We start from the raw sequence: 17934 nt of genomic DNA on the forward strand, positions 1-17934 counted from the left end.
GGCACCCATAAATTCCCACAAATCTGTCTTGTCAACCAAAGATTACCAAAACCATAGAAAAGTCTGCCATTGTCAGAGTGTTTCTGGATTGGAGGCAGGCTCGGATGGAACTCCATGGCTGCAAGAAAAGCCTCTGTTAGCATATCAACTTAGAAATGTTTTTTAAAAAATGGATGAAATTCATGTTGTTGTGGGATGTTCATCGGAGACAACCACTCAGAAATGGGTTTAAGCTAATAGAAAGTCTTTTATTAGCCTGCTGGCAACTACTCTGGGTATTCAATATCCCAATGCAGTCTGGAGTCTTCCTCAGAGTTCCTAATCACAAAACCCACATCTTGGGTTAACATACTTAGTTAACAAGAACAATTAACCAGAAGTGAAACCACAGAAGAAAAAAAAAAAAAAAAAAAAAAGCAACGTTAGTAGTTAGTACATAAGGACTTTCCTAGCACTATGGATTTTGGTAAATCAGGCCCTTGTTTTCCTTTCAGTATGAAATTTTTTTGTGCTGCCTATGTGCTAAGTTGTGTGGCCAGAACGGTACTTCAGTCATGGCGTCATTTGTGCTGAGGTTTGGGGGCCTGTTACAATGTTAAAATATGTATGAAGACAAAAGGCTTTAAAGACTTGGTGAAGCAAATATAAATCATAGAAATGTTAGCTGTAATTGTTAAAATGAGCACTAGATATCTAGCAATGAGCCATGACACTCTATTTAGAAATGGATGTTCCCCATATTAGTTGAAAAGTACATATGAATCTATGAACCAGTCATTTTTAGACCTTAATTTTTCAGCCAAATTTTACAAGTAAGTTTGAGATGGTCCCTGAGATTTCTTGTGTGTGGTGTGTGTGTGCCTGTGTGTATGTATGTATGTATGTTGTATGAGTGTGGTGTATTCTGTATGTCATATGTGCAAATGTGTGTGTGTGTGAGTGTGTGTGTGTGTGTGTGTGTGTGTGTGTGTGTGTGTGTGTAAGTACGGGTGTGCCTGTTCATGTATAGAAGCCAAAGGAAGATGTCAGGTATCTTACTATTTCATACTATGCCTTATTCATTTGACGGAGGGTCTCTCACTGAATCTGGAGCTATGCTCGTGGCCAGAAAGCCTTGGCATCTCCTGTCTTCACCCCTTCCCCAGTGTGGCCATGCTGGCCTTTCACCTCCTTGTAGTTAGTCTTTGAACTCAGGCCTCATTGTTTTGTGGCAGACACTCTAACCCAATGACCCATTTCTCCAGCCCAGTTTTTGAGGTTTCCGAGGGACATAAAAAGTGTTATTATCACCTCAGCCATAGGAGTGATTAGAGAACAATGAGGACAGTGACAAAATGAAGAGAGGGAGGCAAACAGGAAGCATGATGAAGTGCAGTTGTGACAGGAAAGTCACCAGAAGGCTCAGGATTAAGACACCTGCCTCTATGCCTGAGGCCCTGAGCCATACCCCAGAAGCCACGTGGTGAAAGAAGAGACCAACTTGTTATGCATTCTTTTTATCCGCAAACAATGTTAGTGATGAGTGTGCGTTGTGAACCTGAGGACAGTTTTGTAAACGTATAGCTGAGAGATAAGCCAGAAATGGAAAATAGTTATATATTCCCTTTATACTCAGTCAATTTCCTTAGAATTACTCTTTTCTTTTTCTGGCATTTACTCAACTTCCCTTGCAGTGTTCATTGATAGAAGATTTTGTGTTTTCTTGGTTGCATCATTTTGCCTTGAATTTCTATACTTCTTGATCCTCTTTGATACATCTGGTACATCTGGTGTGCCAGTGTCTTACCAATTGGGCAGGAGTATTAATTAGGAAAATAGTTTCCCCTGAAGGTATTGGGTATTATTTTAGAGGCAACATAGTCTTTGGTTTTGTTTGGATACCTATAGTGTCTCCACAAATTGCAACTGATGACTCTAAGGACTTAATGAGTGTGGTAACAATCAGACACCCTAATCTGAACCAAGTCACACAGGTGATGGCATTCTAATAGCCAAAGAGGAACATATAATTTGGGGTACAGTGATTGAAACACTCAAACAGCATTTGAGTGTGTGCCATACCAATGGAAGTTGGTGTGAAGTGTGGATAGATTTGGTCTAAAAATGGCACCACGCACCAATAGCTTACATGGGGAGGGAGCTATGTAAATAGAGGTACCCATGTGGGACAGTGTGTACTCATTATAACTCCTTGTGGAGCTCGAAACCATGGGTGGCTACAGTATTGCCTTACAGAAAAATCCATGCCTCTGTGGTGCTGATATGGACAACTCAGGCTCTACTCTGTTCATTTTTGAGCTGTAAGAAGACTTATCACATGCAAACAAGCCCAGGCTGGGAATCAAGAGCACTCTATGCAAGGTGCTCTGTTATCTTCTTGACCTGACTATCTGGAGCCTCCATTCTTCATAACTCTCTTTCATGTTCCAGCATTCTCCAAACATTCTCAGCAAACATCATCTGCTTGTTCTATGATTTTTATTTCTTCAGTGGAGAAGGGGTTGTCTAGTGTCTCTAGTTAGTAATCTTTTTGGTAAGTCTGCATCTCAATTTATGGTAAAAAAAAAATACTTTGGAGTATTTGGTGTTGGTATTTGAGTGGCATAACTTCCATTAAGAAAGCAACTTAAGTTTATGCATAATTTGCATAACCTATTATACACTGATTGTTTTTCCCTCCTGAAATCATATGTTAATAGCCCAACCCCTCAGTGGGATCATGTTAGGAGGAAAGGCTAGGCGAGGCATCTATGGTTAGGTAGGTCATGGAAATGGAGTCCAATTGATAGGATCATGAGAAGAAGCGACAAGAGAATCATTCTCTGCACACATACACCATGGAAGGCCATGTGAGGCATTACCAGGAAGAGTGCTTTCACTGAATGTCTGCCCACACTGGCATCTGAATCTCAGACATCAGTCACTAGAAGTATAAGAACAAAATCCTATTGTTAACCCACATAGTCTATAGGATTATAGGAGCCCAAACCTTAAGAAACCACTCCTCACCATGAATACTTTTTCCCTTAACTCTATGTCTTTCTTTGAGTCTTAGTAACAAATGTACAGTTTATTTGTATTTTATTTCATGGAAGATAAAGTGTCAGCCAGGGAATGGGCAATGAGATAATCATCCAAAAATAGTAATACTAAGGATAGTCATTGTGGAGCTATTATGAGTTCGTGGGAATATCAAGTAGCAACAAATGTCTATATTTTTACAAAAGAATTTATTAAATGGTTTTTATTGATATGGAGTAAATCAGTATTTTAGTAATCACAGCATTTAAAATCTATAAAGTAGACGGATCTATTCATCTTCACTGGTTCTGGCACATAATTAGAGAGCTCCTTTAACATTTTCTCAAGAATTCTGATTAAATAGAATATTTAGTAATCTTTGGTATTATTAAGATTATTGTAATCTCTATAGTTATTGTTTCTCTTGTGCACATGTTAGCTCTATATTTAAACATATATATTTAAATTTTTTTCTTTACTTACTTTTATTTTATGAATGTTTGCCTTGCATGTATATCTTTTAACACATCTGTGACTGGTCCTTGTTTAGGTTAGGAGAGGGTATTAGATCCCCCGGAACAGGAGATATAGTCTACTGTAGCTACTATGTGGGTCCTATTATGTGGGAACTGAACCAGTGTCCTCTTCAAGATCAGCCAATGTTCTTAACCTGGGAGTCATCTCTCCACCCTCCTTTTACCCTTTCTCAGGAATGCTAGAGATTGAACCCGAGGTCTCAAGCATGTTAGGCAAGTATGATACCATTGAGCTACTGCCCCGAATCTTCCTTCTTCTTCTAAAGAATAAACTTTTGGTTTGTGTGCATTTGCACATGTGATTGCAGACATGAACATGACATGGCATATGTGCAGAGGTCAAAGGACAGCCTTGGTGTTGGCTTTTACTTTCACTTGCTTGTGTCAGGGTCTCTTACTCACTGCTGCATGTGGCAGGTTAGCTGGCCTCAGGGCTTCCAGGATCCTCTGTCTCTGCCTCCTACCTCACCACAGGAGTGTGTGATTACAGATGCTTAGCTGGCTCTTTGAGAGCTCTAGAGATCTGAACAGAGGTCTTCAGACTTGCAAGGTAAGTTCTTTATCTACTGAGCCATGTCTCCAGCCCAGTTATGGTTTCTCCCTGGGTATCTCTATCTAAAGAGAAAACACAAGTATCAAATTCAAGGTTACAGAGGCCATCATTACCAAGAAGTCACAGCAGCAGCTGGAGGTGGCTAGTGCTACTCCACCCACAGTGAAAAAATAGAGAACAATGGATGAATGAAAGCATGCTGCTGATTATCCCCTCTCTCCACATAAACACCCAGAGATACACACTAGCTAGGGAATGATGCTACCCACAGCAGGCAGGGCTTCCCACCTCAATTCACATAAGCAAAATATTTCCCCAAATCAAGCCCCGAGGTTCATCTCCCATGTGATCTAGAGTCTGTCCAAAACTATAATCATCACAATGTTAAGCCTAAAAATGGATGCTGCTTTATAGTGAACTAATTCAATTAAATGTGCAATTACTCCATCTGAGGGTTTATTCAAAGTGAGTAGATAGCTTTTAGATCTCAGCTTATTTACACACATCTGATTGATTCCCCTTGCTACAGCTAATGAGGATATATGAACACTAAGTATGGATAAAGCCTGGATGGCATGAATTAAACTCAGTATGTTGTTTTGCAATATCAGTGTCCTATGTTTCTGTCATTGATTCTGATGTTTGACAGCTACAGGATTTCAGCCTAATCAGAAACCAAGTTGTTTCTTGAACATATCTCTTTGAGAAGAGCATTAGCATCATCTGTCACCATGTCAACAAAATATAATTTTAGGTAATATAATTCCTTAACATAAACATTCTTATTAAACAAATGCCCATTAGCCAAACAGAACTCCTCATAATATCTTGAAAGCCTTTCTTGTACGGTTTCTTTCTTTGTAGTCTCGAACACATTAGGAGATTTCATCTTTGCCTTGAGCTGATCCACTGACATTCCCCAGTCCTTAGCCAAACTCTGCAAGGATGCATCATCCACTCCAAACACAGTTCGATAGAAGTTCAGGCTTTTCTCAAGATTCTCCACATCACTGCTCATGAAGAGGTGGGCCAGTGAAGGAATGGTACTCAGGAGGTCAGTTGTAAAGGCTTCCAGCCAAATCCTCTGCTTCAGGGATTGTTGCTTCCTTTCAATGGCTATACCTGTAATATTAGGCAAGGAAAGCATAAAAATGTGTCGTTTGTATACAGGGAGAGCATTCATAACCTTGTCCATCAGGATTGGGAAATCATAACCAGACAAATTTCTGTTAGAGATCAAGAAGATTGGTGGTTCTTCAATGTTATTCTCCTTAAACGTTTTCACACAGCTGTTGCGGATCTGCTGCAGGACATTTTCTCTGTTAAAGGTGCGTGGTTTGAATTCCTTTTCATTGTTTAAGTCAGAGTCCACCTTGGTTCTTACAAAGTAGAAATCCTTCTTCATCATGCGGATTGCTTTGGCAAGGTCTATATCATTTTTCTTAAAGCGTGTGGCAGAAACAATAATGAAGAAGTCATACTCATGGAATTTCATTTTCTCCAGATAATCTTTTGCTGGGAAATTTGTGGTTCCAATCCCAGGCAGGTCCCAAATAACCACATTGGGAATATTGGGGTGTTTGTATGGATGTCTCTTCATGGTTGTTTCCACCACTCCAATTTCAGCTGCATCTTCATCTTCATGTCCAACTCCTCTCAGGGCATTGATCAGGGTAGATTTCCCTGCTCCAGACTCCCCGGTCACAGCAACATTGAGTGGGCTACTGTCATTTTTTTTTAATGCATCAGTGATTGAAGTGTTTGCCCCCTGTAAGTTTCCTTGTGTCAGGCTTAACTCAATTGAAGCTATGGTTTCCTGAGAAATGATTTTGTTTCCTGTCTTAAAATTTTTAAAATATTCAGCAAAGCTGGAGGCCAAATCTTTGTAGTGTTCATCCTTAGATGAAGAGAACAGCTGACCCATGACTGTGAGCAAATAAAGGCCCTGAAAGAAAGAAGGAAAAGTCAGGAAGGTGTGTATCAAATTTAAAATCTACATTATAGCAAATTTCAAGTATATTGCTACATACCCTCCTTAATGGTTGTAATTATACATTAGATCTCCCATTGAGTTCCATTTTACACAGTTGGGATTTAGTGTCCTTTGACTAACATCACTCTATTTCCCCCTCCCCAGAGCTCTTCTCAGTACCCTGTTTTCTACCTCTATGAATCTGGCTACTCTAGATTTCACCTGTAAGTGACACAATAGGGCCATTCTTTCTGCAGGTAGCTGAGCCCTTTGCTCGAGAATTTAATGGTTTATTCTCCATTGTCTCTTCACAGATCATCTCATCTTTTCAGCCTGCTCTGTGCCTCCCTGCTATGTAGACTTCATGAGCACAGGTCCCTCACCTTCTGGCCTCCAGTATCATTCAGCTGTATGTGATCATGGCCTCGCATTTTCCCTGCTTGGGCTGCGTGTCTGACTGTGCCTGCACCCATCATTCTTTGTAATCAATACTATTTGGCCTTTCTGAACTGTTCAGTACTCCTGGTATTTTGAAGGAAAATATTTTCTTCTTATTATTTTTTCTGCTTAGATCTGATATGGCCCCTCACACTCTCTAGTCTCCAGTTGTCATACAGTTCCCTATTTATCTGCTTGGCATATCCAACTCTCTGAATTTGTTCTTTTACTGAAGTTTCTTCATTTGAGTATTTATTGGTGACTCCTTCCTGATGTGTAGTATATAACTCTTTTGCAATAGAGAGTTGCATTCCAGGCCAATCGCCAAGTCTCTTTCTAATGTGAAAAGGGGCCAAACTTTGCAAAGTATAATGCATATTTATATGGGGTGTAGTTTCTGCCAGTCCAGTCACCAGTGCCACACAGATATGTCCTAGATCACTTTCCTTTAAAGACACAGTGTCCCTGAACAACTGAATCAACAGCCAAGCCAGATAAAGTACTGTTAGGACATCACCCATCCCAGTTGATGCTTGCTACACAGATGGTCCAAGAGGGCACCTGCAGCATTTCAAATGAACACAGACAACATGTGCAGGAGACAGGAGAAAGAATAGTCAGTAGGCTGAGTTGATATAGTTAATAGTAATGTGGATTTGACAATCTGTATTGATACTTCTGTTATATCTATGGGCTTGGTATAGGTCATAAGTATGCTAATATATGTTTTTAGAAATGTTGAAGGAAAATTATTTGTAAATTAGTTTTGTTTTAAGATAGAGAATGGCTGTAGAGTTTAAAAAAAAGTATATGTGTATCTCTGAGTTAGCTATATCTAAAGGTTATTAAAATTTCTAAGATCAAAGTTCATTACACTGATACAGTTGTAAAAATCTGGTGTTATTTATATCAAGGAGGCTCTCTTAAGATACTGATCTGCTTTGGTAACATTTACAAAAGTAGACTTTAAGTGAAATGACATTCATCAGAACCATAAGATGAAGGTTGTGCTAAGTTACAAAAAAAAAAAAAAAAACCATACCCAACAGCAATTAATGGCTAGTAGACATTACATTTTTATATAACGTTATGGGATTAGATATTTTAATACCTAAATTGGTATGTACATTTTTTGGTAAAATTTTCCAAACCTTATGTTTCCTTCAGGTAACTATTTCCATTTCCTGCTGATAGCCTGACTGCTGACAGGGACAGGCCCTGTGTCCAGCACTGCCAGCTACAGAACAGAGAACCAAGAACATAGGCCACAAAGCCCAAACCCTGCTCCCCATCCTCAGGAAAATACTGACCCCCACAGGGTGTTGGGGGTGTGACTCAGCTCCTGGCCTCCTGTCTAGGCAATTCCTACAAAAATACCGGGGTCCCCTCTGAATTTTGTTACTTGTCTCCCAAGCTGGACAGACATCCAGGTTCAACTCTGTCAGCATCACATGAACCTAATACAGGAAGGGAGGTCAGACCTAAGCTTTTCTGATAGCTACTGAAGTTCGTTATTTAGTGATGAATTTGGCCAATTGCAAAAGCTGACTGGACCCTGATGAAAATGAAAATAGTGACATCTCTCAGGAAAAACATGAGCCAGGATCCACTGGATTTATCCTGGTGAAAGTTATCAAGACAAAAGTTGTTGTGGATCTTTTCATAAAGCCTCCCATCCTTTGATCCCCATCCCTTGTTCTAATTCTACACATTGTAAAACTGTCTTGGGCCAGCAAGATGCCTGAGCAGGTGAGGCCACTTGTCACTCAGCCAGATGATCTGAGTTCTAGTCCCAAGACTCACATAGTGATGAGAGAGAACTGACTTCTAGAACTTGTCTTTTGGCCTCCACATGCATGTGCTAGCATGTGGGCACCTATCCCGAGCACATGAATACATAGAATGAATAAATAAATATAATCAAAATACAAATAAAATGTGTTGTACAAATTCCCAGAGAACTACAAAAGGACAAGAGAAAGGAAAATAAGGAACAACAAACTTTGTCTTATATGTCTTGCACTGAGTATGAAAACACAATGATAGTGAAATGAAATATCAGTCATTACAATGGGATGCACATCTTCATTAGCACTCCAACTTTCCAATAAAAACCATGAATTTAAAGAGGATTCCTAGTTAAAAATGCCCCACAGCATCCACTACTACTGTTTTGATAAATGGGCCAATTTCCTTCTCAATACTTCTGATTATACCAGAGATTACGGATACCTTGCTCAGACAAGGGATTTGTTGGTGTTGATGTTGCTTATTTCTCATTTTTCTGTTTCTCCAGTGGGTAGTGTTTGAATGCAGTCTCATAACTGGTAGTGGTGAGAATAAGTGATAGTTGAGTGCTCCTTGCTAAATATAACAGGGACATCTTTATCAACCCCCACCCTACCCAGGTTCAGGAAACATCATGGAAGAACCAGGGGATGGGCAGGGGCAGGGGCCTGAAATAATGGCTTCTGAATATGACATGGCATTTGCATGTGTGAACTCGTGGCAACTGGGGTTCCCTGCAGAGACTTCCAAAGATCTAGCCTGTCCACATTTCATCATGAAGGAGATCGGGGACACATGAGGGCTTAGCTGAGGAGATATTAGGATCAGTGACTGGTGAGGGAGAGAGAGTCACTGTTCTTTAACATGTGACCACTAGAAAGTTGCCCATGATCAAGTAAATAACCCTACACCTGAATACACAAGAGATCCTTAGGAAAATTAGTGGGGTATTTAAAAATATAAAGACAAGAAAACATAGGGGCAACCATTGGAAGAGGAAGGATCCCTGAGAGAATAAGAGTGGGAAAAGAGAGAGGAATAGTGTTTGAAGACAATAAAAGTGCTACATAGATGTATGAAATTGTCATACGGTATATGAAAATATTTTTAAACAAAACAAACCTATCCTAAAAGTGTTTCCCAGCATGTTATAGGAGAAGCATTCTACAGAGGGCATCTTTCACCATAGTCTAGCTTCCCTGGAGTTTAGAATAAACATGCTGAGCTGGGTAAAAGGAGGCAAGAAAAGAGTACTAGGAAGTTACAAGACTGAGACACAACAATTTTCATATATTCTATAGTGATATTTCACAACACATATCCTAAAAGGCTAATTTTTCATCAGTTCTTGGGATTAAATGTCCTCTAAACAAACAAACAAAAAATCCCAAACCAGAATAACTGCATAAATTTTAAACAATAATTTGGTCTTTTACTTTAGGTCTATCTAAACTTGAATGACTACCTAAGAACATCGATAAGTAAGTCTTGCCTTTCTCTAATCAAAGCCCCTAGCTTCCAAACTGAGGATCCCAGCTCTGAGGATATGTCTCTAAATGTCTTTTTACACACAGGCTCCCTAGGAAAGAGACAGCGAGGGTGAGAGGTGTGATCTGAATGCCAAGTTACCGGACAATCCTGTGTCCAGGGGATTCTCTCACTGCTCAGGACAGAGGAATGGCCCTCGGCTGTGCTCAAATTTCTTCACTGGAACTCCACCTCTGCTTCTTCAGCAGAAAAACTGAAGTTAGCTGGTACTTGTATACTCTCTATTGGCATCCCACCTTCAGAATGTGCTAGCCAATCACAAAGGAAAGTGGATCCTGTTTCATTCCAGAAAATCCTGCATTTATAGGAACATGAAAGTAAAACTAAACTCACTTTTTTTTTTTCTTCAGTGGTTCCAGGATTCAAGGAAATGAAAATTGCCCTGTCATAACATTTTAACCTAAGGCTTAGCAAGTGAGAGAAGCTCCAGAAGCAACTTACTAACTAGATTAGAATATCATCCTGAGTGAGGTAAACCAGACTCAGAAGGACAAACATGGTATGTACTCACTCATAAGTGGATACTAGATGTAAAGCAAAGGATATTCAGACAACAAAACACAACTCTAGAGAAGCTAACTAACAAGACCCAAAGAAGGATGCATGGGTTGCCTTGGGAAGGGGAAATAGATGAAATTTCTATGAGTAAACTGGAGGATGAGGGGTGGGCAATGGCAGGGTATGTGATAGGAGATAAGGACATAAGGGAATGGGATGGTTTAGCTGGAACAGGGATGGAGTAATGAAAACTTGTATTGGCATCCCAATACAATTTTCATTTCCTTGAATCCTGGAACAACTGAAGAAAAAAAAAAAAGTGAGTTTAGTTTTACTTTCCTGTTCCTATAAATGCAGGATTTTCTGGAATGAAACAGGATCCACTTTCCTTTGTGATTGGCTAGCACATTCTAAAGGTGGGATGCCAAACACAAGTATTGCTTGTGTTAAGTTTTTCTTCAGCAGAAAAACTGAAGTTAGCTGGTACTTGTATACTCTATTGGCATCCCACCTTCAGAATGTGCTAGCCAATCACAAAGGAAAGTGGATCCTGTTTCATTCCAGAAAATCCTGCATTTATAGGAACAGGAAAGTAAAACTAAACTCACTTTTTTTTTTCTTCAGTTGTTCCAGGATTCAAGGAAATGAAAATTGTCCTGTCATAACATTTTAACCTAAGGCTTAGCAAGTGAGAGAAGCTCCAGAAGCAACTTTTTTTTTTCTTCAGTTGTTCCAGGAACCCCTCATCCCCAGTTTACTCATAGAAATTTCATCTATTTCCCTTCCCAAGGCAACCCATGCATCCTTCTTTGGGTCTTGTTAGTTAGCTTCTCTAGAGTTGTGTTTTGTTGTCTGAATATCCTTTGCTTTACATCTAGTATCCACTTATGAGTGAGTACATACCATGTTTGTCCTTCTGAGTCTGGTTTACCTCACTCAGTAATGGAACAACTGAAAGAAAAGTAATGAAAGATGCTATGAAGAAGGGAGATATCATGGGAATAGAGAGAAACCCAGTGCTAGGGAAGTTCCCAGGAATCCCCAAGAATGACCCCAACTTGGACTACTAGAAATAGTGGAGAGGGTGCCTGAACTGAACTGGCTTACCCCAGTGATCAGACAGGTGAATACCCAAACTGTCATCACAGAGCTTTTCTCCAGTGACTGATGGAAGCAGATGCAGAGATCCACAGCCCAACACCAGGCAGAGCTCCAGGTCCAGTCAAAGAGAGAGAAGAGGGATTCTATGAGTAAGTGCATCAGGATCATGATGGGGAAACCTGCAGAGATGACTAAACCAAACGAGTGGGAACTCATGAAAGTTGGGTCAATGTCTGTGGAGCCTACATGGGACTGGACTAGGCCCTCTGCATGGCAACACAGTTGTGTAGCTAGATCTGCTTGGTGGGCCCCCTAGTGGTAGGATCAGAATCCATCTCTGGTGCATGAGTGGGCTTGTTGGAGCCCACTACCTATGGTGGGACACCTTATGCAGCCTTGAGGCAGGGGGAAGGGCCTGGACTTGCCTCTACTGCATGTGCCTCCCCATGGGAGGCCTTGCCTTCTTGTGGGTGGCAGTGGGGGATTTGAGAGGAGAGGCTGGGGGGGGGGGAGAAGAGTAGGGGGGATCTTTGATTGGTGTGTAAAATGAATGGAAAATTTTCTTAGTAAAAAAAGATATTCTATGACACATTAGAGTTCATTTTCTCTTGATCCTTGTGCTGAATAATTTTATGTCAACTTAACACAAGCTATAATCATCTGAGAGGAGGGAACCTCAATTAAGAAAATGCCCTCATAAGATTGAACTGCAGGCAAACCTGTAGGGCATTTTTTAAATTAGTGATTGATGGGGAAGGGCAAGGCCCCTTGTGGGTGATGCCTTCCTTTGGTTGGTGGTCTTGGGGTATAAAATGAAGCAGGTCTAGCAAGCCATGTGGCACCCAATCCATGGACACTAACTACATCAACAACTGCTCCAGGTGCCTGCTCTATTTGAGTTCCAGTACTGACTTCCTTTGATAATGAACAGAGATATGGAATTGTAAACCAAATAAACCCTTTCCTCCCCAGCTTCATTTTTTTGGTCATGGTGATTCATCACAGAAATAGAAAGTTAAAGACAATTCAGTAACAGAATCATAGAGTATTGTGAAAGATCTGAACATGTTGTTTTAAGGATTGTGAAAGGACCTTGGAACTTTGGTCTAGAAAGCCATTAAGAGTTCAAAGCTTGATGACTTTTTCTGTGGGAGCTTGAAAGTTAAGAATGTTGGCAGTAAAGCAGACAATGGAGGCCTGGCTTGTGAAGTTCCAGAGGGAAGTTTGAGAGTCACTTAAAGAATAAAGGTGAAAATCTGTGGTTATGGTTAGCTGGGGCTGAAGAATTAGCTGTAATTAACAAGAGGTCAGAGCTACTGAAGTAAGTCTTTGCTTTACTGGGACAATAGATGCTGGCTAACTGGAGGTAAGAAATTAGCAGTGATTAAGAAGAGACCAACATCACCAAGGCAAACTCTTTTGGGAAGTGTTTCCTCAGAGTCAGTGCACAAAAGCTGTGTTCCAGAGGCCACTAAGGTTTTATTTCTCACTGGCAGCCATACTTGGTAATGTGCAAGAGTCTCAGTAGTAATGGTTTTGAAGTTGTGAAGGGGATATGGAGAGCAGCTGAGGCTTGGCACTGTGAGAGGCCAGGATAGGCCATTGGAGAAGGTTCAGCCTCAGTATTAGTGGAAGGCCCAGGATTGAAGGGTTCATAGAGAGAAGTTGAAGCTTGGTTGGCACCATGAAGAGAGCACAGGAGTGGCTATTGGTGGTAGCCTGATTGCATCAAGGGACCCCATCATTTTTAGAGATTCCAGTATCATGGGATGACCAGCAAGGACAGCAGTAGCAGTGAGGTGGAACAGTGGTAACCCTCAGCCATAAAATTATTTTCACTACTACTTCATAACTGTAATTTTGCTACTTTTATGGATTGTAATGTAAATATCTGTGATTTCTAATGTTCTTAGGTGAGCCCTACTAGGGTCATGACCCATGGGTTGAGAATCACTGCAATAAACATTTCTTTGAGCAGAGCCAGATGCATCATGTTAGGAGGAAAGGCTTTGGGAGGCATCTATGGTTAGACTCGACATCATGAAAACAGAGTCTGAATGACAGGATCATGAGAAGGGACAAGGGAATCATTCTCTGCACACATACACCAAGGAAGGCCATGTGAGGCATTACCAGGAAGAATGCTTTCACCAGGGTTTGCCCACACTGGCACCTGATCTCAGACACCAGTCACTAGAAGTGTAAGAACAAAATTCTATTGTTTAACCCACATAGTCTAACAGCCCAAACTTTAAGAAACCACTCCTCACCATGAAAAATACTTCCCTTTTCTCTGGGTCTCACTTTCATTCCTAATAACACATGTACCGTTTATTTGTATATTTTTTGTTTTGGTTTTTCAAGACAGGGTTTCTCTGTGTAGTTTTGGTGCCTGTCTTGGATCTCGCTCTGTAGACCAGGCTGGCCTCGAACTCATAGAGATCCACCTGGCTCTGCCTCCCGAGTGCTGAATTAAAGGCGTGCACCACCACTGCCCAGCTATTTATTTGTATTTCATTTCAAGGAAGATAAAATGTCGGCCATAGAATGGGCAATGAGATAATCATCCAATAATAGCAATACTAAGGACAGTCACTGTGAAGCTATTATGGGTTCTTGGGAATGTCAAGAAGCAACAAATGTTTTTATTTCAGAAATTTTATTAAATGGCTTTTGGTATTGATATCGAATAAATCAGTCACTTAACCACCACAGTGTTCAAAAACCTACAAAGTAGAGAAATCTATTTATCTTCCTTGGTTCTGTCCAGAATTAGAGAGCTTCTTTAGTATTTTCTCAAGGAGTCTGACTGGGATTTGTAGGAATTTCTTAGTTATTATTAAGGATATTGCGATCTCTATGGTCATTGTTTCTCTCTTTCTTTTCATTTGAACATAAATATTTTGAATGTTTGCCTCACATGTATATCTGTTCACCACACGTGTGCCTGGTTCCTGTGGAGGTCAGGAGAGGGTATCAGATCCCCTGGAACAGGAGTCATAGGCCACTATAGCTACAATGTGGGTTCTAGTATGTGGGATTTGAACCTGGATCTTCTATAAGAGCAGCCCATGTTCTTAAACTCTGAGCCATCTCTCCACCGTCCTTTACCCATTTTCTAGAGTGCTAGGGATTGAACCTGGGGTCTCATGCATGTGAGGCAAGTATGATACCATTGAGCTTCTACCCCAAACCTTCCTTCTTCTTCTAAAGAGTAAACGTTTTGTTTGTGTGCATTTGCACATGTGATTGCAGACATGAACATGACGTGGTGTGTATGCAGAGGTCAAAGGACAACATTGGTGTTGACTTTTACCTTCCACTTCCTTGTGTCAGGGTCTCTTACTCACTGCAGCATGTGGCAGGTTAGCTGGCCTCCGGGCGTCCAGGATCCTCTGTCTCTGCCTCCTACCTCACCACAGGAGTGTGTGATTACAGATGCTTAGCTGGCTCCATGTGAGCTCTAGGGATCTGAACAGAGGTCTTCAGACTTGCAAGGTAAGTGCTTTATCTACTGAGCCATGTCTCCAGCCCAGTAATGGTTTCTCCTTGGGTACTGCTATCAAGAGAGGACACAAGTATCAAATTCAAGGTTACAGAGGCCATCATTACCAAGAAGTCACAGCAGCAGCTGGAGGCAATTAGTACCACTGTACCCACAGTAAAAATGCAGAGAGAAAAATGGATGAATGAAAGCATGCTGCTGATTAGCCCCTCTCTCCTCATACACAGTCAGAGATCACCAGCTAGGGAATGTTTCCACTCACAGTGGGCAGGGCTTCCCACCTCAATTAACTTAAGCAAAATCATTCCCCAATTCAAGCCGAGAGGTTCATCTCCCATGTGATTCTAGAGTCTGTCCACAACACTAGCCATCACAATGTTAAACCAAAATATGGATGCAGCTTTATATTAAACTACTTCAAATAAATGTGCAATTACTCCATCTGAGGGTTTATTCAAAGTGAGTAGATAGTTTTTAGCTTTTAGCTTATTATGTGATCCCCTTGCTACAGCTAATGTGGATATATGATCACTATGTGTGGATAAAGACTGGATGGCATAAATAAACTCAGTATGTTGTTTTGCAATATCAGAGTCCTACTTTTCTGTCATTGATTCTGATTTTGACAGCTACAGGATTTCAGCCTAATCAGAAATCAAGCTCTTTCTTGAATATATCTCTCTGAGAAGAGCATTAGCATCATCTGTCACCATGTCAAGGAAATATAATTTTAGGTAATATAATTCTTTAACATAAACATTCTTATTAAACAAATGCCCATTAGCCAAACAGAACTCATAATATCTTAAAAGACTTTCTTGTATTGTTTCTTCCTTTGTAGTCTCAAACACATTAGGAGATTTCATCTTTGCCTTGAGCTGATCCACTGACATTCGCCAGACATTATCCAAACTCTGCAAAGATGCATCATCCACTCCAAACACAATTCGATAGAAATTCAGGCTTTTCTTAAGATTTTCCACATCACAGTCCATTAAGAGGTGGACCAGTGAAGGAATGATACTCAGTAGCTCAAGTCTAAAGGCTTCTAGCCAAATTCTCTGCTTCAGGAATTGCTGCTTTCAATGGCTGCACCTGTATTATTAGGTAAGGAAAGCATAAAAACATGTCATTTGTGTACAGGGAGGACATTCACCATCTTGTATATCAGGACTAGGAAATCATAGTCAGACAAATTTTTGTTAGAGATCAAGAAGATTGGTGGTTCATCAATGTTATTCTCCTGAAAGTTCCTCACACAGCTGTTGCGGATCTGCTGCAGGACCTTTTCTCTGTTAAAGGTACGTGGTTTGAATTCCATTTCATTGTTTAAGTTAGAGTCCATCTTGGTTCTCATGAAGTAGAAATCCTTCTTCATCATGCGGATTGCTTTGGCGAGGTCTATATCATTATTCTTAAAGCATGTGGCAGAAACAATAATGAAGAAGTCATACTCATGGAATTTCATTTTCTCCAGATAATCTTTTGCTGGGAAATTTGTGGTTCCAATCCCAGACAGGTCCCAAATAAGCACATTGGGAATATTGGGGTGTTTGTATGGATGTCTCTTCATGGTTGTTTCCACCACTCCAATTTCAGCTGCATCTTCGTCTTCATGTCCAACCCCTCTCAAGGCATTGATGAGGGCAGATTTCCCTGCTCCAGACTCCCCGGTCACAGCAACATTGAGTGGGCTACTATCAATTTTTTTTAATGCATCAGTGATTGAAGAGTTTGCCCCCTGAATGTTTCCTTTTGTCAGGCTTAGCTCAATTGAAGCTACAGTTTCCTGAGGAATGATTTTTGTTTACTATCTTAATCTTCTTAAAATATTCAGTAAATCTGGAGGCCAAATCTTGGTGTCATTCATTCTTAGATGAAGAGGACTGCTGACCCATGCCTGTGAATAAATAAAGGCCCTGAAAGAGAGAATGGAGAATAAAGACAGTGTGTATGAAATTTAAAATCTCATATTTCAATTATATTGCCAGTCACCATCCTTAATGGTTATAGTTATGCATTTGATCTCCCACTGTGGTCATTTTATACAATTGTGATTTTGTGTCCTTTGACTAATATCACTTTCTTTCCCGCTCCCCACTGCTCTTCTCACCACTCTGCTTTCCACCTTTATGAGTTTGGCTACTCTAGATTTCACCTGTAAGTGACACTTTAGGGCCATTTTTTCTGCAGGTAGCTGAGACCATCACAGGAGAGTTTAATGGTTTATTCTCCATTGTCTCTTCACAGATCCATCTCATCTTTTCAGCCTGCTCTGTGCCTCCCTGCTATGTAGACTACATGAGGTCCCTCACCTTCTAGCTTCCAGAAAAATTCAGCTGAATCTGGTCATGGTTCCCTGTTGCCCTGACTGGGCATGTCTGACTGCATGTCTGACTGTGCCTGCACCCATCATTCTTTGTAATCTATATTATTTGGCCTTTCTGAAATGTTCAGTACTCCTGGTATTTTTAAGAAAAATATTTTCTTATTATTATTACTTCTGGTTAGATCTGTTAATGACTCCTCACACTCTCTGGACTTTGGTTGTCATACAGTTTCCTATTTATATGCTTAGCATATCCAACTTTCTGAATTTGTTCTTTTACTGAAGTTTCTTCATTTGAGTATTTATTGGTGACTCCTTCCTGATGTGTAGTATATAACACTTTTGCAATAGAGAGTTGGATTCAAGGCCAATGTCCAAGTCTCTTTCTAAGGTGAAAAGGGACCAAACTTTGCAAAGTATAATGCATATTTATATGGGGTGTAGTGTCTGCCAGTCCAGTCACCAGTGCCACACAGATATGTCCTAGATCACTTTCCTTTAAAGGCACTTAGTGTCCCTGAACAGCTGAATCAATAGCCAGGCCAGATAAAGTACTGTTAGGACATCACCCATCCCAGTCGACGCTTGCTACACAGATGGTCCAAGAGGGCACCTGCAGCATTTCAAATGAACACAGATAACATG

At 40.6% G+C, this 17934-nt stretch overlaps 1 protein-coding gene and 1 pseudogene across 1 annotated transcript; both read right to left on the reverse strand.

Moving 5' to 3' along the window:
* Positions 1 to 4630: 4630 nt before the first annotated feature.
* LOC131896065 (interferon-inducible GTPase 1-like) lies at positions 4631 to 6034 on the reverse strand. Its single transcript, XM_059246646.1, has one exon. It carries the CDS (start codon positions 6032 to 6034, stop codon positions 4775 to 4777), a length of 1260 nt encoding a protein of 419 aa, XP_059102629.1. The 3' UTR covers positions 4631 to 4774.
* Positions 6035 to 15604: 9570 nt separating this feature from the next.
* LOC131896168 (interferon-inducible GTPase 1-like) lies at positions 15605 to 16858 on the reverse strand (annotated as a pseudogene).
* Between the last annotated feature and the right edge of the window lie 1076 nt (positions 16859 to 17934).

The sequence above is a fragment of the Peromyscus eremicus genome, chromosome 19, assembly GCF_949786415.1.
Source record: "Peromyscus eremicus chromosome 19, PerEre_H2_v1, whole genome shotgun sequence".
NCBI classification, from domain to species: Eukaryota; Metazoa; Chordata; class Mammalia; order Rodentia; family Cricetidae; genus Peromyscus; species Peromyscus eremicus.